The sequence below is a fragment of the Epinephelus fuscoguttatus genome, linkage group LG5 (assembly GCF_011397635.1).
Source record: "Epinephelus fuscoguttatus linkage group LG5, E.fuscoguttatus.final_Chr_v1".
NCBI classification, from domain to species: Eukaryota; Metazoa; Chordata; class Actinopteri; order Perciformes; family Serranidae; genus Epinephelus; species Epinephelus fuscoguttatus.
The window spans coordinates 17199538-17227517 of NC_064756.1; the positions used below are offsets into that span (position 1 = coordinate 17199538).

A 27980-nucleotide genomic window follows, 5' to 3' on the forward strand; every position below is an offset into this window, starting at 1 on the left:
TGTGCGTGGACATACATATTAGGTGCGTGTATATACATAGCATGCCTGCGTGGGCATGTACATATGTATGAGGTGAAAGCATTTCATTCGGCTCTGCTGTATGTAGGTGTCTGTGTATGGCTGAGGTAAGTGACCGTGAAGCCACTCCAGAGGACTTAATTTAAATGTGAGGGATGTAACATTAACACCACGGGGCCGGAGTGGCCAACCCCACTCTGTGATGGAGTGGCTCCACCCACACCTCTAACTTAATGAAATGCTGCTCTTGCATTCTTTTTTTTTCAGATGATCAGTGTGTGAGAAAAAGGCAGAAAAAGCAAATGATGTTCGTACTATTACGAAATGTTCTCTCCCATCAAGTGGAGCTAAATCATGATTGAACAGCTGAAGTCACATAAGCGACATGAGGAGTTTAATGGCCTTCAAACAGCATGTTAATGTAGAAATGAAGGCAGTTTAGTCACAGATGTTCATCAGGTATTTATAGCTTCGAACATGACCTAACTTGTCTGAACTGAGGACTGGAGCAAACGGTTTCATAAATTACTTTTATTATTATTACACTTCTATTAATTTCAGTAATTTATTCCAAGTTTAAATTTGCATAAATGGGTAATACAGGATTGATCACGCTCAAATGGCTGCTGCAGTTTCAGGAAAGGGATTTTTTATGTAGTAGGGAGTGAGGAACTGTGAAGAGAATACAAAGAAGATAAGTGCAGATGAAGGCGTGCTTATGCTCATACACATACTGTACACCTGTAAAGGTGCACATACTCACACACAGATACCTGCACACAGGCTGGAGCTGAAACAATTCATTAAGTTATTTTTTCAGGCAAAAGTGCAGGCGGGGCCATGGTGGATCCCCACTGGGACCTTGTACTGTCCATGGCTGGTCCTTGGCTGGAATGAGATCCAGACATGCCCTGTCAAGAGACCTGTTGCTGACTGGCAACTGGCAGACAACTGACTGGCAGCCGAAAGGCTTTCAGTTGGGAGGAGGAGTCTGTAAGATGTGGGTGCTGCACTGGACCGTCGTGGTGAACAGGGAGCTGGGCCAGAAGGTGAAGCTTTCGATTTTCTGGACCTGTACGTCCCAACCCTTGCCTATGGTCACGAGCTCTGGGTAGTGACTGAGATTGAGGGTAAAAGTGGTCGAAATGAGTTTCCACCGTGTCATGGCTGGGCTCAGCCTTAGAGATAGGGTAAGGAGCTCGGACATCTGGAGGGAGCTCGGAGTAGAGCCGCTGCTCTTTCGCGTCGAAAGGGGTCAGTTGAGGTGGTTCGGGCATCTGATCAGGATGCCTCCTGGGCGCATCCCGATAGAGGTGCTACAGGCACGTCCCACTGGTAGGCGGCTCCGGGGCAGACCTAGAACTGGAGGGATTACATATCTCATCTGGCCTGGGAACGCCTTGGGGTCCCCCAGGAGGAGCTGGAAAGTGTTGCTGGGGAGAGGGATGTCTGGGTTGCTTTGCTTGGCCTGCTGCCCCCGCGACCCAGCCCCAGATATGCAGATGAAAATGGATGGATGAGTCTGTAAGAGTATTGTTGTGTTTTGGACTATTTTTGAACAAAATAAGATAGTAAAAGGTGTCACATTGGGCTCTTGGAAACTGTGATGGATTTCTTTGACATTTTAAACACATTCTTTGACTCAAATCAATTAATCAAAAAAATAATTGAACAGGTGTTACTGATAGGTGTGTAAACTCGTATAAATCAGATCTTGAGCTTGTGTGACTATGTGTTGTTGAGACACGCACAAGAAATTAAACAACACCAGTCGGAAGTATGGAGAGGGGAGAAACCAAAAAGGCAAGACAGAATAAGAGAACGTGTGATGGAGGGAGAGAGGAAGCCATGCAAGCAGGGAACAAATCTGTGGGTGCCAATATAGCAGAACTGAAAGTCACTTGAGTTTTAATTTCCTGCCAGTGGAAGCGAGAACAATATCAAGATTGAAACATGAGTTTCAATGAGTCACTCTCAGAGGGAGCTCAGTGGGTTCAGGCTGTTAACATTCATAACATCATCCCTCCATCTCCCTGCTCCTCGATTTTGCGTTATTGCATAGGCACACACAGTCACATAAACGCAATAATATACACATGTGCCCACACTAATGCGCGCGCGCACACACACACACACACACACACACACAAACACAGTGTAATGGCACTAATGAGACTGCATGACTAATACCTCTTCAGTCCCTTCTTCAGATGAGTGCTTATTATGGTCTGTCAAGGAGATGAGTCAGTCTATGTCATGGTTACTATGGTGATCAAAGCCTCCAGCACTTCCCTTAAGTGCCCGCTGGTAAAAAATAAAGCTCTTTATCCCCTTTAATACAGACCCATCAGGATGCAGTGACACATGCACGCACACACACACACTCAAACGCATGCAAACAGGAAAGCTGACACTCTGACCTCCCTCAGGAGAAAAGTAAAAAGAGACGTCGTCCACAGGGATTGTAAGAATATTGTGGCATTGCAAACACGAATATAAAGTGGCAAACAGCAACTAAACAGCAGCATCAACAGGACCTTATTGTCCTGTTTACACAAACTAATTCAAAAGGTGAATTTTGGGGCTCAGTATGTTCAAACACTCCAGGATCAACCTCTGGGTGAGCTTCTCTGTGTAAGGCAATTTGCTGCCACTCCACCCGCTGCCAGCTCTTAATGCAATGTCATTTGCTCTTTCTGGCTCATCACACAAGACATCACGCACCCTGTTAATGTTTCAACATTGCTACATGATCAAAGTACTAATGGAGATCTCTTTAACCAAACTGTCATTTAAAAACAACTTTTAGTTTCTACCACAGCTGAGTGCGTGTGCAGTAATAAAATGGTCGATTATAAAGTGATATGAAGAGTTAAGATACAATGGTTAAATGTAGATTTACTTGCAGCTTGCTTGGTAGTCATATTTTGGCTGTGTGTGAAGTCACAACCTGGTTCATTCATTCACTAATATGACTCTCAATATAATAAACACTTAGCTTACTCTATAGTGAGCAGCGAAGTGATTTTTCAGATGATTTTGCCTCTTACTGACATTCAGATTTGGTGGAATAGGCTCTGCTGTTCGATGATGCTCTTAAGGAATCCAAGGATTCTGCTTCAGAAACCCAATCCCCCTGAGAAAAAAAAAAACACATAGGCCTACATTATCATTAAATGTTAGTTAAATCAACAATGCAAGATATTATATAAACTAAGGAGAACTTTGGGGTGGCTGAACAAGCTGTGGCAGCAAACTGCGTTGCATGAGCATGATCGTTAGAGTAACAGTGATAAGTGAAGATCATAACTTTGGCACTGTACACCTGCATGAATATGACTGGATGTAGCCACACAGCATACTGCAAACAGTCAGTGTCAACCATCCAATACTGCCTGAACACCACATTTCTTTTTTTTGCATCTATGAAATGTGATGCACTTCATTGAAGGATTTTTAACAATAAGTAGTGGACACTGCTTCAATTTGTTCAATTGTGGGATTGTTCTGAAGGACGCTAATACAAAAGTTGGCACACTTTGGAAGTTCAAATAAGCCCCGTCAGTGGGCCTAGGAACTGGCACACATATGCTTAATGCAGTTGTCATTAATGTTATTAATTCCATCTGGCTTTGCTTTTTTCTGCTATGAAAAAATAAAATGTGTGCTGTGAAAAAAGCCTACAGTGTATGACCAAAATTTCAAAAGTAAAACCCAGGCTCTAAAAACACTGAATCCATAAGTATAGATTTTTTTTTCTCCAAAATATACATATAACAGTCAAAAATAAATAAATAAATAAAAATCTCTATAGTATTTTGATTTTATTATTTATTTCTTTATTTTTTAATTTTTTTTTTTTAAATCATGGTGTCACTTTCAAATTCTTACAGTTACATTTTAATTTTTATTGTATGACATTTCATTTATTTCTCTTTTTTAAAACTGATATTTGATTTAAAATATCACTAAAGCTGACATAATTAACTAATTTTTTTTTTTTTAAAAAAAGGGACAGCAACTCATGCGGTTCATTTCTCGTGTATACTGCGCATGTCCGCAGCTGGCGGGTAGTCACATGACAAGGAAACCGAAACCAAAAAGCGAAGGACAGACAAAGCACGGTCGTGGTTGAGATATATACCTGTGTGCTGTTTCTTGTTCGCTGAAATCACAGCAAGATTGGTCAGAAGTGGACGAGTTGAAACGTTACGATAAGACATGTTAGCTTGCTGAGAGCTCGCGTATGTTTATAGTTTAATTAATATTAATGAGCTAATGTCGTGAAAATACTCTTGTATATCTAGAAAATGCCTAAGAGCTAGCTACTTGGGCGCATGTACAGTTCAGTGTTTAGCTTCAGGGAGTTATCTTGACCGTAGAAGTTGGAGTGTGTCTCTTTGTTAAAAGTTTAAATAACAGGCAGAAAACAGGGGTTAACAGATGAGTTAAAGTGGGGCCGGTGGTGCTGAAACCAAACAGGTTCAAGCTTTAGCTTTTCTCAGTGGACGCAGAGTTAGCCGCGTAGTTTTTGAAGTGTGTGTATAGGTAGGTTAGCTAGCCGTGTATGAAGATGAGGCTGAGCGGTGTGCTCGTGTGTGTGCTGCTGCTGTGGGTTGAGGGGTCTTGGGGTGACACCCCGGCCAACTGCACCTACGAGGACCTGCTGGGGACATGGGTGTTTCAGTTGTCCAAAGGAGGACACGACAAGACTGTTAACTGCTCCGCTGAAGGTAAAGACCATATTACTACAGAATAAACTGCTCATCATGGGACTGGGCAGAAGAGACGGAAGTAGTTTCGCAATTTTGGAAATCAGGTGACATTTTAGGGCCTGCTGAATTTAGGTTTTAAGTTAAGACAGAAAGCAGGGTGTATCCTGATGCTCCCCTGATTTCTTCCTCTTTGTGTACCATCAGTCAGGTATACACATTACTTTAATAGTACTTTTCACAATATACTTAGTGGTGTTCTTTCACCAGTGTGCGCATGTTTTGACCTGCCAAGGGACTACAGATGAAGATTAGCTTCAAGCTAACATTGGTACACTACAAATGTTAACTTTTATGTAAAATATCTTACACATTAATGCATGTATAAATACAAATACTCTTCACATCATATATAAATCAGAGTTTGTGTCAGCTTTATTAGCAAAATATGTTAGAGCATTAAAGGAAAAGGACTTACAGTATGTCTCACTACTCCTACATCAGGGCTGTAATTCAAAGGGGGACTATGTCCATCTTAAGATCACATACATGTTATATCTATGGTCTAAGATAGTCAAAAAATATTAGTCAACATGAGCAACTCTCTCCCCAAAAGACTGGAGAGCTAAAAGTAAAAAGTATGATGTCACAGAGCATAAAGTCTGGAGGTGCTCCTTAGGCAATGAATTAGGAAAGATGTTACATGGGTACATTTTTCTGTTTTAGAGCTAAGTACGCTATAAAAGAGTGTCAGGTATCAAATAAATTGGATACTAATAAGATAAATGCAGTTGTTTCATCATTAGTTAAGTATTCAACTGCCTTGTGTTCCTGAAAGAGGCTGCCCTGGCTGTCCATTATCTCTTCTTTGCTGTGGCCATGTTTGCTGCCAAGCAGGAAAAGGTCTGCTGTTGACTGTGCGTTTGCTTGTCTACTATCTCTTTATGGAAACACATTAGTTTCCTGTATAGTTACTATTTTATGCATGTCCACAAACTGTATGATAGTCTTGCCTTCGTGAGGTGAATGGAAAAAATGCAAAGTGAACTTGGTTAAATAACCAAATTGTGTGTTAGCCACATGTAGTGCATTTTGAACAAGCTGGGGGCCGTTTAAAATCGGTCCACAGGCCACGATTCGCCCTCTGGCTGGACTTTAGACATGCTTGCTATATTAGACTAAATCTCATTTGTGTATAAAACAGAAAGCGAATATTCTGTGGATCCACAACATCAGGCTCTCATTCATTGTCTGTGGAGCAGCTCCAGAGTTTGTGATTGATGACATCACAAGTTTAAAGTAACGTCTCTGGTTTCTGGCTTTGAGAGAGTAGCTCATGCTCACAACTATTGATTTCACTTTCCTAGAAAGTACTGAAATTCTTAGCATAGGTGGTGTTCCCTTTTTAAGAACATTATATTAACATTATATCAGATTGTAATATTGCCACGCTCAATATAGGAGCATTTGGTTAATGTTTTTTGTTAAGTACTGATGATTGTAAAGGAAAAGTTGAATCATTTCCTGCAGTGTAACTCTTGCATGTTGCGGTGCTCCTCCTCAGCCACAGGTGAGAGCACGGTGACTGTGACCCTTGAGAAACTGTCTGTAGCCACAGATGAGCTGGGGCACACTGGCTTCTTCACCCTCATCTACAACCAGGGCTATGAAGTGGTCCTTAATGGGTACAAATGGTTCGCCTTCTTTAAGGTAAAAGTTGCACATCTGAGCAGTCAGTTCAGTATTTTTTAATTTCCTGGGTGGTCAAGGTTCACTACAGTCCAGTAAAATGCTTGCAACAAACAAGTTAATATTCCATTCGTATAACTCAGCTTGTATCATGCACTGTTCATCTCCTGCCCAGCTGATCACAGACTTTATGTAGTCAAAGTTCAGTTCATCATTCAGCACCTCCTGACATTAAAGGTTTAGTTTCACTGTCACTCAGTTTCCTCTGCTCTCATCTGGAAACTATGCGTATCTTTGGTGCACTAGGCCAGCCTGAAATTAGTAGGAAATAATGCACTGTTTGAAAGCAGCTATATTCAACGTTAATCTTGCAGTCATGTGTTAATGTTTGCCGTTACTCATGTGACACGGAGCTGAGGGAAGTTTGACAGCCTTCAAGCCTGTCATGATTTACCCATGTCTAGTTCAACTTCCCCATTTTCTAGACTTGCTTTAGTGAGATGAATGGAGAATTTTTTTTGGTTTGTTTTCCTTCTCAAGCTTATAACAGTGAATGTCCGAACAATGTGCTGAAAATATCTTACTTTATACACAATAATCTGATATTAACTTAGTTGCTTTTTTAAAGACCTGTGTGTTTGTATTTGCATAAAATTGCATATTAAACAATCCCTAATCTGCCTTACTACACCTCTAGTACACTCAAGAGGGCTCTAAAGTGACCAGCTACTGTGACCAGACCCTGCCAGGGTGGGTCCATGATGTTCTGGGGAACAACTGGGCCTGTTTTGTGGGGAAGAGAGTGAAATCAGCACCACCCCGTGTAGATTACAAACCACTCTTCAGCAGCTGGTACGTATATTATGATGGCTAAGCTAACAAGCATGACATCAGTGGTGCAGATGTACACAGAATCTAAGCGCAGGCAGTGTTGACGATGCCCGCGCTCAGTGCGCTGTGCAGCTTTGACATCTCAGCTTTAATCAACACTTTCATTTCCTCCTTCGTTCCTCCTCTGATGCGAATAAGTTAGCCACAGTGAGGCTTGGGCACAGGCCTGAAATCTGAATGTACATCTGAGAAATCTGATGTTGAAGCACAAATGTTGCTGAACAGGCGATACCAAAATGCCTTGTGGAGAAATGAATGTTGACACAGTTCCTGGCAACATAAAGCTGCTTCCTGGCCTCTTTGGTTCCAGTTGGAGCTCAACCAGATTCAATTTATTGTTTAGTATATTATTTTATTATTTTAGTATATTTCTTGACCACAGTTACATCATAAAACTATAAAAGAGTTGCATTTTCACATTTAAAATGTCTGTCTTCATCTTTGCCCCTGCTTGCTCATGAGCTTTGGACTGCAGAAGTATTTTTTAGAGTATGCCAAGATGTTTTAATGTTTAACCTATGTTTGTTCCTCCACTGACAACAATGATCAGTGGAATTTGAGGTCTGTTTGTGTAGGCAATGCTTTGCAACCTAACCCTCTTTGTTTCTATGACGAGAGCTATTCCACTCAACTTGCAAGCAGTAGGGGGGGTGCATGGCAAGTGTTGTATTTATCTAAACTGTTTTTCCTCACAGTTGCAATTAAAAAAATATATACTTTGTAATATGAATCTGTAAGTATTGTAACCTCTTCTTTCACTATGAAATGTGAAACTCTGCACTCATGATAATGATTCACACCTTTGTGTGTCTGTCAAGGCTGCACTTAACATTTCTGCATGTAATTCAGTAGTGGATGGTTTCTGTAGTTCTGCTTTGTATTTGGATTTGTACTGTCCTTCCTTTTAACTTTCTGTTAGGTGTAGTTTCATACTGGAATACTTTCAACCCTCAAGGGAACAATTTAGCACTAAACCCCTTTGCAAAACTGTTAAGTATGAATAACTGGAAAATATCTTTGCAAGTCTTAATTATCCAATTTAAACTAACAGAAGTGGTACTTTTTTGCAGTGCAACTGTATAATTTTATTACACTGACAGGTGTGTGTTTTGTCAAAGATGCACATACTAACTAACACTGTGATTTAACTCAGCAGATGCTTGCAATATCTTTTTTTCTTATGTTTCTGTGGCAAATGAGCCCCCTTTTATGGGAAAAAAAAAAGCCTAACCTGTAACATTATTCGCCCTTCAGGCTGCTCCAGAAGCCGTACAAACACAACCTGGACTTCATTGAAACCATCAACACTGTTCAGAAATCCTGGAAGGCTGCACTCTACCCAGAGCTTGAGATGTACACTTTGCAGGAGCTTCACTACAGAGCAGGAGGGCCCGCCTCCCGTATCCCCATGTGTGTATTTATTTGCATTTCCCATACTATAACCACGGAGGAAAAAAAAATACTTCATTGCACAAATATTAGACATATAATCTTCTAAATGAATAACTAGTGCATTTAAGAGGTGGATGTCCACTCTAAAATGTATAATATGGCCTCTTAAGTTTCTTGTAAAACTGTTTCTCAAGGCAAAATGTCTAATATAAAGTTCCCTCATCATTCCTTTTTACTTTAGGCGTGTTCGCCCTAGGCCTGTGGAAGCTAATGTAGCCAAGATGGCGGCAGCTCTACCTGAGCACTGGGACTGGAGAAACATTGACGGCGTTAACTTTGTCAGCCCTGTGCGAAACCAAGGTGACATTCAGTTGCTGTTCTTTAGAAACCTTGAGGCTTTATTTTTTGCTGTTGTGTGCTGACATGCAAGGTTAATTGGTTATAGGGCTGTACACGACTCAGAATTGTGTCAGTCGAATTGGATTCACTGACTATTCGACGGTTTGCTCCTTTTTCTTACGTCACTGAAGTGCCAGATTTTTGAATGTGGTTCAGCGGGATGTTCTGGGTGACAGTGTCGTTCACCTGTTATAGTAAACCAAGTTAGCCTTCCAAGATAATGGGTGCTTACTATGCTAACAATGGATTTGAAATGTACAACATTTTTTTCCAACACTAGATATCAAACAAAAGCTGGAGACTGTATCACATTAAGTTGCTGTGAGCATCCCAAAACTTGATTTTAAAGGGACAGAGAGTTAACTGTGTTACACCTGTGCACACATGATATTAGAAATTTCACAGATATGAATCAGAAGACTTCCAGGAGGCAGACAAAGCCGCACTTTTACACTTGAGCAGCTGTCGGTAAGGCAGACACTGAACAGCAGTTCGCCAGCTACTTTGCGCTCCTCTTGGCAGGCCCGGGTCTGCTTTCTGCTCTCCTCCTGTGTTTCTGTACAGCCTTGTGTGTGAGTGGAGAGATTATGCGTGCTGAGTAGTTTGAGTGTCTGAGAGGGCCTCTGTAGGGCTGGGTTTAAGGATCTGGAGAGAGCTGGAGAGTCTCAATAGAAGCCCTCTAAGCCACTGTGCAGTGCTGCGGAGCTTATTTTTGCTTCAGCGTTTTGAGTCAGGTGGACTTTGTAGGTTCCATTTCAGTTCACAAAAATTGGTATGAGAACGCTTTATTTTGTTCATGCTGTCTGGGCTGGAACACCTGTATTCATCTTACGTCTGAGATGCTCTGTTTTAGCGCTTGTCTCCTTAAGCCTCCCTACCGAAAAAAGCCCAGTCTGCTCTAAATGATCTGTGTTTACAGGTCTTCCATATCTCAGGGTCTTGGCACCGTCACTGCAACCGAGGAATGGCTGTAACGTAGAATAGCGGCCCTTTCTACTGTGAAAAATCACTAATAAAAGCTTCAAAATGAACAGTAATATGATCCAATATGATCCAAAAACTGGGGGCAAATAACAACATCAGCAACCAAGGTTACTGGTTTCCCAGATGTTAGCTTAGCTTCATGTAGCAGTAAGACTATGTAAACACTTGCAGTAGCGTGCCTGGAACAGATAAATAAATCTAGCACACTATGACATCATACTGTAACCAGAGTAGAAAACTACTGGAAACAAAGCATTCAGAATGGTGGGAAACCTTTGTTTTGTCTCACAGGGATTACTTCCACATACATTTGCCTCATTATTTGAAAGTTTGGCCACGCTTAATATCAACATCCTTCATTGTAACATTAAACAAAGCACAGAAAAGAGTAATAGGTGCCCTTTAAAGAAATACTTCACCCACAAATTGATCATTTGTATTTCAGTTACTGACCCCGTGCATGTGAAAGTACTGCATAAATGAGACTTGCAAGAGTTGTGTAAGTGTTTGTATCCAGATGGTTTTGATAGCTGCTGTTGTTAGCTATTGCAGCCCCCTTTTTAGTCCAATTTTTTAATAATTTTCTCAGATTTTGGATTCTTCCTTCACCGTGGAGGCGTGTGAGAAAAATGCAAAACCATTTTTCTTCACAAAGTCAGTGTAACACGGGGTAACTGATGTACAAAAACTCATTTTTTGAGTGAAGTATTCCTTTAAAGCTTCCACATAAGTCCTCTGAGGGAGCTCTAACTTTTGTGTCCTGTGGGTCAAACGTGACAAACTTTTCATCTCTCATCTCGGGAACTGATTACATCATATTATAAAATATTAGGACGGCAAAGTTTTCCCACTAGCGCAGATCTTTAATTTAAAGTTGTAACATCTTATTAGTCTTAAGAGACTTAAGTCTTGGACTCAAATGAAAACTGTTCTCACTGTCACCCTGACTTGAATCATTACTACAATTAAACCACCCTGCAAATCCCCACAGCATCTGTTCTCTGACCTAATTTGTTTCTGCAGAGCATTTTATTAAGAACCTGGTGTCTCACATTATTGATGCTAACCAGCGGCTTTAATGAGTGTATCTGTGTCTGTGCCTTGCTCCATTATTATGCATTACAACTAATGCGGATAAGTATACTGGAGTAGGAGAATTACAGAAACTTGGTACCAATTGATGAAATATACTCTGAAACAAATTACAGTGCACAGTTACCACATTATGAGGGTTTTATTTTAGGGGTCTTTTAGAGGACTGCATGTGCTGTTGACAGGTACCTACAGTGTCTTTGGACAGTTTTTGTGGACAGTGTTAAAGGTGTTGTATTTCACAGCAGTGCGATTTAACTCAAAGGTGAATCTTTGACATTCTGTTTACAGCATCATGTGGAAGCTGCTACTCCTTTGCCTCCATGGGAATGTTGGAAGCTCGTATTCGAATCCTCACCAACAACACCGCGAATCCCATCCTCAGCCCGCAGCAAGTGGTTTCCTGTTCTGAGTATTCTCAAGGTAAACTAACTCGAACTCTAAAATCTTGTTTCACAACCATATTGATTCATTTTACTTTAAAAAGGCAGAGTATTGTAGATATCGATCAGGCAGCAGTTAGAAAATGTAGGTGATGTAGGGGAGACCAGGAGCAATGGTAACATCTCACATTGCGGCAATCAGAACTAAAATCTTCTAAAATCTTTTTTCTTGCCTGTGTGTCCTGTTGTATCAGTCTGTGTCCACAAAGGCACCACAGGCGGAGCTCTTCATGAGTTATTTTTTTTCATCCGCAGCAGTTTGAGGAGTTTTGAGTTGTGGGCTAGATTATTGATCAGGCGATCTGATCTGGAGCAACTGCTGCAGAGGCAAGGCAAACGTTTAGACCCTAGTTTCACTTCCACTGCATTCTGCTGCTCTGTCAGTGCCCAGATTGCGATCTGGGCTCTGAGAGTGTGGAGTAATCAAGCAGCAGCCTCTGGGGCTTGCAAATGAAGCCAACACAGAAGCACCAAAACCTGCAGTTCTTTGAATGGCCACTTGAGGCTGGCTCCAAATGCAGGCCTATCCCCATAGACACTCATGTTAAAATGCCCAACTTCACAGCAGAAATAAACATGTTTACAGCCTGGTACAAAAAACATGTTTTGTCTCTATTGCTAAATTCACCCTTCATGACAACTGCAGGCTGAATTTTTATACAACCCATCCATTTATATTTTTTCACAGTTTAAAGTTGTACATAATCAAGGGCGGTCCACTTTGGGTAATAGGCTGTCTGTGGATAGTGTACTCAGCTGCTCAGTCAGATCCACCCCTCACTTTTCCACAGCGCCAGCCTCTCACCCAAATATAGTTACTTCTTGCTTTAAAAAACCGCGACTGCAACGGCTGAAATGCAGAACTCAAGGCTTTAAAATGGGAGTCCCCCAAACGAGTGACGTCACAGTAACTACATTTTTTATTTTTACAGTCTTAAGGAGCTATGAATAACTGCACGGTATGTGTAATCCAACAGCGCTCCCTAATGAACAGTCCAGCTCCAAAAATTGAAAATCAAAACATGACGGATGTTTTACGTGCACCAGATGTTTTAATTGTGGCGGGCCGCCACAAACAAATGAATGTGTGGGAAAACCTGAAATGAGGCAGAGCTATGACACCATTATGCATGTAGTCTGTGATGGTCCCTCTCTGCCTGTCAAAAGACAAACTGATGTCTGTATTATTAAATATACTGTTCTAATTAAGCTAAAATTAATTGTTCAGTGGATAATGACTTTTTTTAATCATATCTATATTCATAGCAGGGTTTAACGCTAAGGTTTTTTTTCACTTGCCCGGTTGGGCAAGTTGGTCAGAGATCTACTTGCCTAAGGTCAGTTTTTACTTGCCCTATTAAAATTGTTTAATTTAAGCGGCTATCAAATAACAATGACTGCAGTTATTTTTATGTTATGTAATCTTTATTCACACTGTAAAACAACATATGTCATGTATTGTAGCTTAATTCCTACACAAAAATGACAGTGTCAAATCATGTGAGTGCAAGTGAAAACCAGAAGTACAGGCTTCATTCAGCCTTCTTTGTTTATTAGGGCTGTAGTCCCCTGCTCGATTGGTCGATTTATTGCAGTGCTGGTTGATTGGCTTCACTTGTGCCATGTAACCAATAAATGGGGGCTGTGGGCAGGATATTGTTACACAGCGTGTGCCTGTGACTTCCGGCAGAGAGACCGCTGCATCAGAGCCAAAGGAGCGTGTTTTAAAATACATTTATTTTATCAATTAGTTATTAACTTTTACTATTTTTAGCAACTTGCCCAATTGGGCAAGTGAGTTGTTAGTTTACATGCCTGACCTTGAGTTTTACTTGCCCCGGGCAATCGGGCAATTGTTATTGTTGAGCCCTGCATAGAAGTTTATTGTTGTCCTTGGTATTTATATGAAGGTATTAAATGTGTTGTTACAGTTACCCTCATAAGCTGTTTGAATCTTCCCTGCACCTTGGGGCAGATGCAACATTTAACTTCTAATGTTTTAATCAATGTTCTGACTCTAACATTGCTTGTAAAAACAATTAATATCTGTCATCAAGTAGAAAACAGACACAAGTTACCCACATAAAAACTGTATCCAAATGGCTCAAGAGATTTTGGAGTAATGACATCAAGACCAAAAAATGTTACAGCTGTTCCCAGTCTCCCCTACTTAGTCGAATATTTATCTTGCAATACATTATGATGAAGGAAAAGTGTAACATTGCTGTATGGAGAGCGCTCTGGGCTCTGAGCTCTGGGACAGACCGTCCTCCCTAATCAGAATACTTAAGTTTTGTTTTGTTTTTCTTAACCAGTTAGACAGTCGAGGACCTCCAATAATATTTCTTGGTGATGATAATGAATTTCAGACCTATTTGAACAAACAGTATTTAACGTTCATCTCTCCTCTTTAAGGTTGCGATGGTGGGTTCCCATACCTGATTGGGAAGTATATACAGGATTTTGGCATTGTGGATGAGTCATGCTTTCCGTATATTGCAAAGGACTCTCCATGTGGTGTTCCTCAAAACTGCGGCCGCATTTACACTGCTGAATACAGCTACGTCGGTGGATTTTATGGCGGCTGCAGTGAGATGGCCATGATGTTGGAACTCGTCAAAAATGGACCCATGGCAGTGGCCTTTGAGGTAAAACAGCTGCTGCTGTTTCTATACATACAGCATAGTATAGTTTTGCTCTGTCAGTGCAGCTTAGAGTTTTGGTTGAGTTTTGTGGTTGAGAAATTGCGTTTTAATCCTTAACTTATCTGAGAAACAAAAGATCCTTAGTCTTAAAGTGCCCCTATCCTCCCACAGGTCTACCCTGACTTCATGAACTATAAGGAGGGCATCTACCACCACACAGGCCTCGCAGACTCCTTCAATCCCTTCGAGCTGACCAACCATGCCGTGCTGCTGGTTGGGTATGGCCGCTGCCACAAGACCGGACAGAAGTACTGGATTGTCAAGAACAGCTGGGGCACAGACTGGGGCGAGGATGGCTACTTCCGAATCCGCCGGGGTAGCGATGAGTGTTCCATCGAGAGCATCGCTGTAGCAGCCAACCCCATCCCCAAACTGTAGAGGCTGTAAAGTGAGGATGAAAGGAAGGAATAGTTTCAACATCTACCCACTGTAGATGTCATAAAATTAAGCATCTCTGACATTAGTTAAAAGTATAAGTAAGTACTGACACATACTGTTGACAGCAGATTTGAATTGGAGGAAAACTGCTCTTCTGCTCTTTGGATGCCATGATTTTAGCATGTTAGCCTACCACATTGCTTTTATTTTTTTTAAACATTTCCTGATTTTACCAATCACTGATTAGCTGCCTATGGACGATTTTAATTCAAGCTGTAACTGCCGACACAAACTTGGACTCAAAATGTCTCGGTACATGCTGTGACAAATCATGAAGTGTGATAAATTCTGATTGAAAGGGAACTGGTAACTGAGGAGTCAGTGTTTGTGTTTGCCTGTCAGGTGCAGGACCTTGATTCTTTGTCTCAGGGAAGCAACAGTGGAGAATTGTAACACCTTCTGTCCTTGCATCAAATTGAAACCGTGACTGCCGTGTTTCTCTCTGGGGCAATTTGTAGGCGTTTCCTTTGAAGCATTTAAAAGGGAATACAGAATCAATAAAGGGATTTTACTGATTGTGGTGCCTTTTATTCTGATTTGCACTGTTTTGTTTTTTTTTAAATTTGACAGAATAAAAGCATTTCAAAATGTCTGCATGATTTCTTTGCGTGTGAAAGATGGAACGAATTTTTAATTCAATCTTCCTGCAATGTTTGATTTTATTTAAGGTCTGTTTTAGCTTTGACTGGAGTCAATCAACAGTTTACTCTCAAGCAAAGATTCTCATAACAAACCAAAATGTATGATGAGGTTAACAACAAACTACAAGCAAAACAATATAACTGTATAAGGAGGTGAAGGAATGGAAAAATGGTTGATTTACTGTCACGAGCTCCTTTATGTGGGTAAATCTTAGTTTAATTTTCTGACCAAAGTAACTAAGTAGCTTGTATTTACTCTTCTTCTGGCGTAGGTCCTTAGACCTTCAGCTCCGTTGAGGCAAGCCAATCCAATGTTTCATTGTTCAGGTCAACTAGACTACAGTTGCCATTTGGTGGCTGGTGTTTGGGCCAGCTGGTTATTATGTGTTCCACAGATTGTAGTGGATCCCTGCATTCGCAGTGGGCACTTTCTACGAGACCCAATTTTTGTATTATGCATTGCCTGTCCTCAGGCGGTTGAGGGTTGTCCATTGCTTTCAGAGTATGTGCTTGCCGGAAACGTGTGGAGTCTGCAGTGTAGTGGTGAAGCCTGGATGGTTCCTGCACTGCTCCCTCCATTTTGCCTTGACCTAGGCGGCCTTGGAGGTATCAGATGGTATTGTACGGCGCCTGGACTTCCGATGCAAGCGCTGTAGTGTCTCCATTGCGATCTTGTGGAGGAGGTGGGATTCACTCGTCTGTGTCTTTTGAGCAAGGGCCAGTGTGGCTGCTGCTCGTCTGACCTGCTGGAGCGATACCAGCGAGGACCGACAGTTGGTTTGTTGTGGTGGCTCATAGACATCTGCAGACAGTCCGTAGGGAGGCTTCGAGTGCGGCAGCCAGCTTCGTGGCATGGGGGCTACAGCACCAGACTGGAGCACAGTACTCAGCGGCTGAAAACACGAAGGCCATGGTGGAAAAGCTCAGTGTCTTCATCGTGGCTCCTAATGTGGCACCAGCTAGACGGTGTATTAGTGCGGCACGGACGGTTGTCTTTGCCTTGACGCTGACCAGGTGTTGTTTAAATGACAGTGTCCTGTCAAGCTTCACACACAGATATGTGGGGAAGGGCTGGAACTGTAGTTCGCGGGTTGAACTTTGTTGTTGAGGTGGAACATTGATTCTACGGTCTTGTCAACACTGAGCTTGAGTCGCCAGTTCTTCAGGTACAGTATGACGACAGGATGTTCATGTCTTCAGAGAGGCCCTCTGCTGCTGCTTCCCAGGATGACTTGCTGAATAGAATGACCAGGTCATCTGCGTAGCCATAGTTCCTTGATTGTGTTTCAGGGGGAGTTGAAGACAGCCTCCAGGTGGCCTCTCCTGCGAGTAGCTAAAGAATAGTTGCAAGGTTACGTGCGAAAAGCGAAACCAGTGTCTTCACAATGTTCACAGACTGCAGCGATAGCGGGTCTCCAGCTCAACGTAGAAGGCCTCACCATCGCCAGGAGGTGGTGGTTTTATTTTACTTTTTTCTTACTTCACGTTCACAGCTGTTAACACTGCTTGTGTGTGTGTATGTGTGCAGCGTGTGTGTGTTTAGAGTATGAATGAATGATATCCCCTCCTTTATTATTAATTTATCACTCTTGAAATGAATTTAATCTGTGTATTGAGTTTTGTTGTATTTATATACAGTGACAATAAAAATAATTGCATTTTCTTCATCTTCATCAATAGTGTTATATTTATCCATCATAATAAGCCATAGTGTATTTGTTGACTTATATTTTGTATTATGAATCTGAGTCTGCAAAGTTATGAAAAAATAAAAGTAAAGTAGAAAGTATAATATTTGCCTCTGAGGTCTAGTGGAGCATAACAGGTGGAGCGTACAGGTACCTGGAGATTGTGCTTAAGTAGCCTACATCACTTGAGTAAATGTAGTTATTTTCCACCACTCTTTGTACTTTTGAAACTTTAAATACAATTTGCTGACAATTATTTTACATTGTAGATGCAAGACTTTTACTTCTAATGGATTGCTACTTTTCTAAGTAATCTAATTACTTCTTCCACTGTCCACTGGGTGTTTCAAATACATCCCGGCACTCTCAGGGAGCTCCCTGCGTGAGTCACAAGGTCCAGACGTCTCTGCTCCGCTTCCCTCAGCGGGCCAGGGCGTAACGTTACCTCACCTCCCCTCTCCTCTCTCCAGCTTCGCCTCTGAACTCATTCCCAGCTCCCCCTCAGTCCTCTGTGCGCCGTCCTGCGCGTCTCCCCCTTTCATCCCCCGGCCCTCTCCACAACGGTGGATTCATGCTCAGCTCTCGCCCTCCTCGGTCGCCATGCAGAACAACCACAACAAGGAGCATCTCTATAAGATTCTTGTCATAGGGGACCTCGGTGTGGGCAAGACCAGCATCATCAAGCGGTATGTGCATCACAACTTCAGCCCCAATTACCGAGCCACCATCGGGGTGGACTTCGCACTCAAAGTCCTCAACTGGGACCAGGAGACGGTGCGTCTGCAGCTGTGGGACATTGCAGGTACGGTCCAACTTTTACGCAAACAAATATGAGGGATCATAGAAAGTTTGATAGGAAGTTTGAAATTTCCAGGCGGTTCTATGAATTTTCTTTGACTCAAACTTTATACATTTTTTTGAGTAAGCCACAGCAAAGGAGAAAAGTCGATTTAGTATCTTTAACTGAATAAATATATTAGAAATTAGTTGGGATTTGTGCAGATGTAGCCCATATGGCAGGGCACATTGTTCTAAAATAGATGGATATTAGTTTATTGGTTAATACTCTTGAGAAAATACTTATTTTTGTTGTTTGTTTTTCAGACGAAATTGAAAAATGAACTGCTTTGATAGACAATTAAATAAATTCACTCAGTCTATTTGAAAATGTCCTTCTAAGTAAAAATAGCTGAAGGCTACATTTGGAAATTCATTAATGTTAGTTGCAAGTTTTAGTCCTGGAGGAAATTATGTTTATAATTATGTTGCGTATTCTTTTTTGAATATCACACGGTTAAATGAATCTGCTCTACAATCTCTCAGTGTGGTGGTTATGAAAATCATTTTTTTCCCCAATGTTAATGCATGTTGTTTAAGGTTAGAGACAAAACTTTTCATATCATAATTTAAATATTTATCAGAATTCAGCTGCTCAAATAGAAAATATAGGCTTGTGTCAGATGTCATGGCCTTACTTTCAAAGAATTGCGTACTTTAGATACACAGATAGATTAAGGTTAGTGATAAAGAAAAAGACAGCAATTCAGAGCATGAGCATGAGACTATTTCGTCACAGTTGTGATCCGGGCTTAATGTTCCTCATGTGCACCAGCTGACCTGTTACTCACTTCAAATCACTTGGCAATGCATTGCTGCAATTACATGTTTCTCTTTATTTATACTCACAAGCAGCTCACACACAAATCCAGACAGAGAAACTTTCTCCGTAACCAAGGTTCAAAAACATCACATATGGATTATGGATATCATTACATATATATTGTTGTTATTAAATCAGGAAAGTATTTATGACCTTTCACTTTTCTTAAACAAAATTAAATCTGCTCTATTCTGTGGGGCCATGTGCAGGTGGCATCTGAGTTGTCTTTAAGATTTAAGTCATGTTACTCATGAATTAATTCATTGATACATATATTCTGTATCTGTATTCTGTAACAGTAATTCTGTCTTGCCTCCAGTGGCCACTTGCCTTTTCTCTGCAATCTTATGTGCTGCGTGACATTCCTCACCTTTAAGATACTCTGTATTCTTCACCTTTTTTAAAATTTATTTTGTTGTATGCATTTATTGAGGTTCAGATATGACGTGCCCGCCTCAGTCCTTTTGATAAGAGCGTAGAAAATATCTTCTGTGCAAATAAGATATTCTAATATCTTTTCGCAGTCAGTGTTGAAATGCTTTGACTGCCTTTGGCAGACACTGAAATAATGAAGGCTTTTGAGTGGGCTGCTGTTGGGAAGGACATGAAACCTAAAGGCTACAGCAGTCTCATCTCACATGAGTGTCGGCTGAGGTTTAGAAGAATCCTCTGACCTGCTGTTCTCTCCCCTCCTGTGCGCCCTCTCCAGTGAGCGCAAGCAGTCATGTGTCTCAAACTCATGTGAGGGAGATTTGAGGCCCAAGCTCTTGTATACAGAAAGCTTTTATTGTGAACGAAGGATGAGTGTCTCCCTCAGAGCAATAGGTCTGTATTGTATGTGCTCCCTACAGTCACTCTGAAGTCGTGGAGGCCTTGGAAAAAGCCTGTTAATCTTAAATCCGTACAGTCTGTCCATTATAATATTATGTGGGCCATATTATGTGTCCATTGTCAAATAATCACAGGTTACAAAACAAATATGTGGATTAAATGTCCTTTTTAAAACAGATTTACTTTCCCCAGCACTGCTGTGGGTTTGTTTGGGGATCTGAAGCTGGACTGAAGTTTTCTCAGGCCACAGATGTAATAAATCACCTGCTGTTTCTGTACGTTTCCCAAGACAAATAATAACTTCAACCGTTCTATTTTTGTTGCCATTTTTTCTATGCTCAGGGCCGACAGGATAACATGGCCAGCTGCTCAATATAGCATGAAGATGTGAGTGAAGCTGGGTTAGGGCAGATTATGGGAGTTTTATATACTGTTCAGCCTCTTGAAATCACATAGATAAACATGTTGAGTGGGAGTCTTTGGCTGCAGACCAGGTTTGACATAATACTGAGATGAACTCCCGACCTTTTGGGCATCTGCCCTCCCTCATTTCGATGGAATAATTATCACATTTAATTTCTATTAATGAAGCCGTTGCACCTTAAAGGCTCTGTCTGCTTTCTCAATCAGCTCTTTACTATCAGCACAGGGGTCTACGCATTAACACACAAGTTTTTGCCATCGTAAAACAGTTTGGTTTATTTTATATGAGAGATCTATGTATTTATGTTTTTGTCTGAGTTCTTTTTAGCAGTATAATTTGGAAAGATTCAGTTTCAGAAAGGTGATGTCAATTAAACCTGTGCATCAATCATGATTTAAAAATATTTAAATTAAAATGATACACTGTCTGTCAAATCTCATCAAACTACATCCACACAGTCCTGATGAAGTAGAACAGATAAGGCTATCTTTTTCTGAACACATTTAATCATGAATATTATAGTTATAAAGTTTGAAAACATTTTATAGTATTTTTACTTGATCATTGCCCGGAAAACATTGGTATGTTTTAGTTGGTTCAGACAGAAATGTGGGAACATTATTTTTCATTTGGTATATGGTGACACTGTGATACTTCTATGGATCTAATACAGTGTTCTGCCTTCTGACATGTCCTTGAACTAGACACACCTTCTCCCAGCTGTTCTGCAGCTGACCCTGTGCTCTGATCCACCTGTGCAGGAAAGCAGAGGCCTCATTACAGAAAAAAAAATATCCTAACTGCTTGTGCTGTGTTAACTTAAGTGTCAAAGACAGGAAAAATCCTATCTTCCTATTACAGAGGCAATTCCTAAATTCATGGGTGTGTGCTATCCTATCTCAGAGCTCTTATTTTATCTTATCTTATCTTATCTTATCTCATATTGTCTTATATTGTCTCGTCTTGTCTTAAGAAATCCTAACTACAACTGTAAATTACATTTTTCGGTTTGTACTCATCCTGTCATGCCTGCATCTATGTTAAAGGAATACTTGTCCTACAAAATGACCATTTGTAAATCAGTTAGTCATGCCGTGTTACTTTGAATTTGTGAAGAAAACTCTTCTCGCGTGTCTCCACGGTTAACAGTGAACATGAATATTCCCTGAAAAACCTTAGCAATGGAGTTTGGCTTCAGAGAAAGCATAGATAGCTTTCACTTTCAGTTCAGTTTTAAATCATATGGTTTTTAGCAAAATTCATTCATTCAAAAAAATCAGAATTACTGAGCATACGACTGGTTAAATGAGATTTGAATTATTCTGCTCGAGTTGTGTGAGAGTTTGTATTAAACGTGGCCCCCCGATAAATCAATATGTTCGCCATGTTTCATGAGGCATGTGAGAAAAAAAAATGACTTCACCAACTCAAGGTAACATGGAATGACAAACTGATTTACAGACGGCCATTTTGTGGGTGAAGTGCAAGAGACGGTATGTATCTTTGATAGAATGCACCAGTGGGCTGCTTGGGATGGACGAGCAGTTTTGGCAGTTTTCATGAATTTAGGACAGAGTCTATGCCATCCTAATTTAGGATTCATAAGGTGGGAAATCCCTCAGTTAGGACAGTTGTGGCTAAATTGATGAGATAGGATTTTTTCTTTCCTAAATGCAGTTAGGAAATGTGTTTCTGCACAGGCTAAGAATGCTAACTGTCATCCTAAACTAAGATAAGATCGGATTTCAAACTTAGGAAGTTTCCGAAATAAGGCGCCAGGTGAGTAGCAAATGATCCCGTGGGCCTCAACACAGTCGCATGTAAAGCAGGGGTATCAAACTCTACTTAGTACAATTACATGTGAATTTTTCCATACATTTCCACTCCTGTGTAGTAAGGCTGGCATCCCCACACCAAACTAACCTGGAAGCTATTCAGGAATCAGGTGAAGTTATGCCTGCCTTACCAACAGTTCACAAATCTAAAGGTATTGCTTTAAGTCAGAAGTCTGATACATGTTTCTTTATACTGAAGCTGCTGATTGACAGTATTTTGTACAGTGTTCAATATCAAGTTGAATATGTTTTGCTGTGTTCTGGTCAGGGTGGAAAAGCCTCTGAGGCAGTATTGTTGTTTACCTTGCTCCTGAAACTTGGCTCCTCTTAGCCTTTGCAAGTACATCAATATTTAGTGCGTGAAGTCGTCCACTTGGCTGGATTGGACCCTTTGGTGGGTTAGTTCTGGCCCATGGGCTGTATATTTGACAACCCTGAAATTAATACCATCTTGATTCCTCTTCCTCTGGATGCAAACTGCTTTTGAGAGGATCGGTTTAGATTTTTGGGGTTACTCTACAGTGTGAAAATGTCTTGCCCACAAGCTGAACTGTGAGGCTGGTACTGATGGTGCTCTAGCAGACGCTATGGATGGGAAAAATCTGTGAGGATACAACATTCCTACAGAGCTTATCGAATTAATTTTACCCTGAGGAATTTTTACAGTTCACAGGCAGGCACACACCAAAGACTCCTCTCTCCTCCTCCTGTCCTGCCTCTATCCATATCTACATCTTATCTTTCTCTTTTTGCAGATCTAACAGTTAAAAAAATGCATGTAATTATGTGTGTGTGTGTGTGTGTGTGTGAGAGAGAGAGTGGGTATGTCGGGAATGCTTGCATGGTAGCACATTTGAGACAGGGGTGTGATAAAATGAGTAAATCGGATGTTGCATGCCTCTGTGTCTGTTTGCTGCTGAGGTGAAGCAGCATCACTTGCTGTTCTTTCAGTGCCAGCATAAAGCTGATCGAAATAAAAATAGAATTCTTCTATGTGCATCTGTGAAAGTATAACACATCTTTACATCTTTACACTGGTACCAAAGTTGCAGTCTCTTTCTTTGTGTGTATACATCTATGTCCTTGTCCGTGTGTGTCTTCCAGGTCAGGAGAGGTTTGGCAACATGACCCGCGTGTACTACCGTGAGGCCATGGGCGCCTTCATCGTGTTTGACGTCACAAGGCCCGCCTCCTTTGAGGCCGTCACCAAATGGAAGGAGGACTTGGATTCCAAACTGACACTTGCCAATGGGAAACATGTAGCCACTGTGCTTTTGGCCAATAAATGTGACCAGGGCCGGGATGTTCTGACCAATAATGGAATAAAGATGGAGCAGTTCTGCCAGGAGAACGGCTTTGTGGGATGGTACGAGACGTCTGCCAAGGTGAGAAAGATGGCACATACACACATACATGAATACAAAGCAGCAACACAGCTGTCGGGATTGTTGCTGTGGCTACATAGAGTAGCCTTCGACGGAGCGCTGAGGTTCAAGCAAGCATGTCCTTCCTGTTCAGATGTCCTTGAGAAGCATCTGACGCCCTACCAGCTGGACTGTAGCAGACCAAACACCTGATTAACCCGTGGAGACACTACCACAGAGGCACATTCAGGAAGTGAAGAAATTCTTTAAAGGAATACTTCACCCACATGATGACCATTTCTATATCAATTACTCACCATGCGTTACGTTTAATTAGCAAGGAAAACTCAGTTGAACAAGTTGAACAAAGAATCCATAAACGGAGAAAATGCGCAATGAATCTGCTCAATGGAATGCAAGAGCAGAGTTCAAAGTACGTCCTTGCCTAGGCGGGCTACTCGTCTCCCATGAGAATGTTAATGAGGAAGTATTTTAAATAGTAAGGTTGTGGTGTAAAATACATGCATTTGGGAAGCAGTGAGCATATGACTGGAAAAATGAGACTCGCATTATACTGCACAAATTGTGTGACGGTTTGTAAACGGATGTTTTGGTATAGTTTTACCATTGTTGCCTCTCCTACTCCAAGACATGAAGAATTCTCTTCATTTTGGATTCCTCATTTACTGGGGAGGTATGTAAAAATAACTACGTTTTCCTTGTGAATTCAAGGCTACACTGGGTGAGTAAGTGATTTACAAATGATCATTCTGTTGGGGAAGTATTCCTTTAAAAGTGCTGAGTTTAACAGACTCTCAGTCTACTCAGTTTTTGCTTCAGTCAGTGAGCAGATCTGAGTCTCACAGCAGACATTCCCACTATGTTATTTTAGGTCAGCTGCACTTGCATCAGTTTTTTTCTTGCATCCAGGGAGGGTGTCCAAGAATGATGAGGGAATATATCAGTTCACTGATTTCTACTAATGGATACAGACATTAAAGGAATAGTGGGGCATTTTGGGAAATACCCTGACTTGCATTCTTGCCCAGAGTTAGATGAGAAGACTGATTCCACCAAAGGGAAAAATGCCAGCACTCACAAATGTCCTTTTGGTAAATTTAATAAACCAACTTGGGTGGCAGTACCAGAAACACAGACGTTTCGACAAAAAGTCTTCATCAGTATGTGACAAAGACTTTCTGTTTTCTGTCTTTTTCACCCAAATTGGTCTATTAAATTTACCAAAAGGACATTTGTGAGCACTGGCATTTTTCCCTTTGTCGCTGTTTTTGGCCGTGCACCTTTCGAGGGGATTTATTTTGAGAATGCTTGCTTTTTTTCCTATGTGATTTAAGACTGATTCCACTGTCATGGTTGTTAAATAGGAAGCTGGAGCTAGAAGATGGTTAGCTTAGCTTTGCACAAAGACTGAAAACAGGGGAAAACACCTGAAAATATGAAACACAAATATAAGACTTTTAAACTAACAAATAAATGTACAGTATAAGTCAAGACTCTTAGACGCAGACAGGAGTGAAAGAACGTGGTGACTGAGCTCTGACTGTGAGATGAGCTGAGGATTCACCCACCTACACACTAACTCAGTGAGACACCGACACAAGCCTGATAGTGATAGCAGCTAATGTGGCGCAGGAATCTCACAGCTGGATGGTAGGTGAGGGAAAAAAGCCGAGACGTGTTTTCTCTCTCTTGTTTTCTTGTGCACTGTAGCTGTCGGAGGTGCACAACTGTGTCAAACTGACAACAGAGAGTACTCAGTGTGTGCCTTCACCAAGGCAATAGAAAATGTTTATTGATTTTAATCTAGCGTGAACGGTTGTATGTCTCTTTGTCTCAGCCTTGTGATAGTCTGGCGACCTGTCCAGGGTGTATCCTACCTCTTGCCCAGTGTCAGCTGGGTGGGCTCCAGTCCCCCTGTGACCCCTAACAGGATAAGCAGTTACGGAAAATGAATGAGCACACACACAAGCATATACGCGTTCATGCATTCACACAGGCACACAACCTCAAAAACACTCGTCACTCATCCAATGACACCTCCCTACGACAACCAGTTCATGAGCTGTGAAAAGAGACATGGCACAATGGTGTGTGTGTATTTGTCTATGAGTGTTTGTGGCTGTGTGTGTGTTTGTCTGTCTACAAAGTTTAGTTATGTCACATTAATCCGTTTTTAAAGTTATATGCTTTTTTTTGTTATAGGCCGCTCCCATTGATACCCCATTGGCATGAACTGTTAATCAGCTGTCCTTTGGCTCATGACCATGTCTTCCCAAAAGAAATCTTGTGGAAGACTGTAGATCCATTTGGAAGTTATGTACCTTTTTGTTAAAGGCCACCCCAGTTGCCAAAGATAAATTTAGGACTGGAGCAGTTGAAATCGAGGCAGTAACCCACAGATGTACAAAGAAAACTTGATAGAGTGTTGAGACGGGCCCCTGGTCCTTGCTCAGTGGTTCGGCTTCCCAAGCGTAAAATCAGCCAGCATCACTGGGCCCATAGAGCCCAATAATGCGGGAGACTTTTAGAATGAATGGATCAAATCTCCACTGCTTTACAGACATTTCCTCTAATATAAGTATATGAGAAAAACTCATATTTGGGCCCAATGGCGTTACATGATGGACTCGGAGGTTGTATTTATACAATTTGGCCACTATGTCAAATTGGCTTCACAGTGTGGCACACTCACTGAGAGCCTTCAATAAACCAGTAAAGGAACTGAGACGCCACCACAAATCATGTGACCAAGAGTCATCATATTTATAACCATAAATATAGAAAGCCATTGACCATTAAATCCATATGCCTCAAGTGTCATTTGTATAAGAAAGTAGTGTTGTCAAAAAATATTAATTTATCGATACATGGATTCTGAGTATTTGAAATGGTATCGATACACCGTTACCTAATTCTTCATCAGCTGTGTTTTCTCAGCCTTGTTATATTTGTCTTTTAATATAAGTTTTACATTTAATGCCTTTTATGTCCATTTTTCTGTGGTATTAAAAAATGGTATTTATGTATTGATATTTTTTCAAGGTATTGTAGAGAAGCTAGAAATTCCAGTTTTGTGACACCACTAGAAAGTATACAGTTTTGAATTTTAAGTGAGTCTGTAACATATCAGGATGATATCTCACGTATTCTGAGCTCACTGCCAAATAACATGCCAGGAGAATCATTTCAAACTTTTATCTTCAACAATGCTGCACACGGTCTGCATGCACAAGAATTCTTTGTTCCAGATCCAACAGTAAGCAGGATAGATCACGACATGGCACACAGAGGGGTTTTTCTGTATGTGGGAGAAGCTCAGGGAGCTGCAGACGGCACCATGTCACATCCAACTGAGCACACTGTTAGATCTTATGAATATTCAGCATCTCTGCTGCTACTGCATCACATATTAAGAACGAGTGTGCATGTCTGTGTGTGTGTGTGTGTGTGTGTGTGTGTGTGTGTGTGTGTGTCTCATTAATACTCGCTGGTGCTGCTGGTCCTCTCCTCATGTGAACCTCCCTCGAACGCCCAGGGCCATTTCTCTATTTCCCTAGTCCTTCAGCTGCGGTCCAAGTCACTCTGAATCTTTTGTATTGGTGCTGTCTAATTTCTGGGTGCTGTTCAGAATGGTCATTTTGCATTTGTGTTTTATTTTGATGGGCAGAATAGGTAGAATCAGGCAAGACAAATCAAGCTACTCACCTGTAACAGAAAACACAGTCTTTCACATTATCCAGGACCTAAAAAATTATTTTTGGATGAATTTTGTTTGACGTTGTGAGATACATGTTGGAAAAGGAATACAATTTGCATAGATTAATCATTACAGTTAATTTGGGTTGGCATCTGTATTGTATGTGAGTGCTTGTGTTGTATTTTTATGTAACCATAGCCTTTTTATCATTGTGAGTGTAGCCAGCTCATCCAAAATGAGGAGACGCTCAATACCTTATCTGCTAGAGCGTGTAAGGCACTGACATTCAAGCTGAGAATAGTTTCTAATACTGTACATGTAGACGCACTGTTGAAACTTCTGCTTTGGTTTACTGTCTGTATTTGTTACACTCTAATGCTGTTGTTCAATTCAGAGATTTCACACGTTACAATTGTTTGATCAGTCATCGCATCGTGTTTGTGCGTAGATGAAGCATGAGGTTGTATTGTCATTTGTCACTGCCCCCACGGCAGCGACACAGTGGCAGCAGCTGGGGAGAAATTTATGTAAAACTCCCTTTTCACTTTGTGTTCACATCATGGCTGCTGGCTGGTGCGTCATCCATCTACTCAGTTTAGTAATGGTCCATTTGCTTCACTCACCTGCTCCCACAGGTTTTTCCTGCTGCACTTTTGTTTCTTTGATAAAAAGTGTTTCTCTTGCCTCCTCCTCTCCTCTCTCTCCCACCTCCTCATATTTCAGTCTCAATTTTTATTTGTTTCTTTTACTTTTTCCTTCTCTTTTCAGGAAAACATCAACATCGATGAAGCGGCGAACTGCTTGGTGAAACACATCATTGCCAGTGAGAATGACATGCTCCAATCAGAAGTCCCCGACACCATCACCCCCCAGTTAGAGAATGACAAAGGCGGGACATGCTCCTCCTGCTTCAGATCCCAGTAACTGCCCCCGACAGTTGGATGTCCTTTTGTATCTCTTTACACACAAAGTTGAGTTTGTCTGTGAGCAAGAGACAGAGGGAGAACCACTTTTTAAGGAAGGAAGTAGGGTTGCCAACTGTTTTTCCTGTGTGGT

General features: G+C 41.2%; 2 protein-coding genes across 2 annotated transcripts; both read left to right on the forward strand.

The window, feature by feature from the left end:
• The first annotated feature begins 4157 nt into the window (after positions 1-4157).
• Positions 4158-15353, forward strand: ctsc (cathepsin C). The gene is made up of 8 exons (XM_049576358.1): positions 4158-4751; positions 6295-6440; positions 7117-7271; positions 8565-8720; positions 8944-9062; positions 11469-11600; positions 14036-14268; positions 14437-15353. Exons 1-8 carry the CDS (start codon positions 4586-4588, stop codon positions 14701-14703), a joined length of 1374 nt encoding a protein of 457 aa, XP_049432315.1. The 5' UTR covers positions 4158-4585; the 3' UTR covers positions 14704-15353.
• Positions 15354-17504: 2151 nt separating this feature from the next.
• Positions 17505-27979, forward strand: rab38a (RAB38a, member RAS oncogene family). Its single transcript, XM_049576362.1, has 3 exons — positions 17505-17894; positions 22947-23227; positions 27693-27979. The coding sequence occupies exons 1-3, from the start codon at positions 17693-17695 to the stop codon at positions 27846-27848; spliced, it is 639 nt and encodes a 212-aa protein (XP_049432319.1). The 5' UTR covers positions 17505-17692; the 3' UTR covers positions 27849-27979.
• The last annotated feature ends 1 nt before the right edge of the window (position 27980 follows it).

Excerpts from the sequence above, each read along its gene's own strand:
- rab38a (XM_049576362.1), top strand. The coding sequence starts at position 17,693 with ATGCAGAACAACCACAACAAGGAGCATCTCTATAAGATTCTTGTCATA. Across the intron at positions 17,895-22,946 it reads GCAGCTGTGGGACATTGCAG|GTCAGGAGAGGTTTGGCAAC; the intron begins GTACGGTCCAAC and ends TGTGTCTTCCAG. Across the intron at positions 23,228-27,692 it reads GGTACGAGACGTCTGCCAAG|GAAAACATCAACATCGATGA; the intron begins GTGAGAAAGATG and ends TTCTCTTTTCAG.
- ctsc (XM_049576358.1), top strand. The coding sequence starts at position 4,586 with ATGAAGATGAGGCTGAGCGGTGTGCTCGTGTGTGTGCTGCTGCTGTGG. Across the intron at positions 4,752-6,294 it reads TGTTAACTGCTCCGCTGAAG|CCACAGGTGAGAGCACGGTG; the intron begins GTAAAGACCATA and ends GCTCCTCCTCAG. Across the intron at positions 11,601-14,035 it reads CTGTTCTGAGTATTCTCAAG|GTTGCGATGGTGGGTTCCCA; the intron begins GTAAACTAACTC and ends CTCCTCTTTAAG.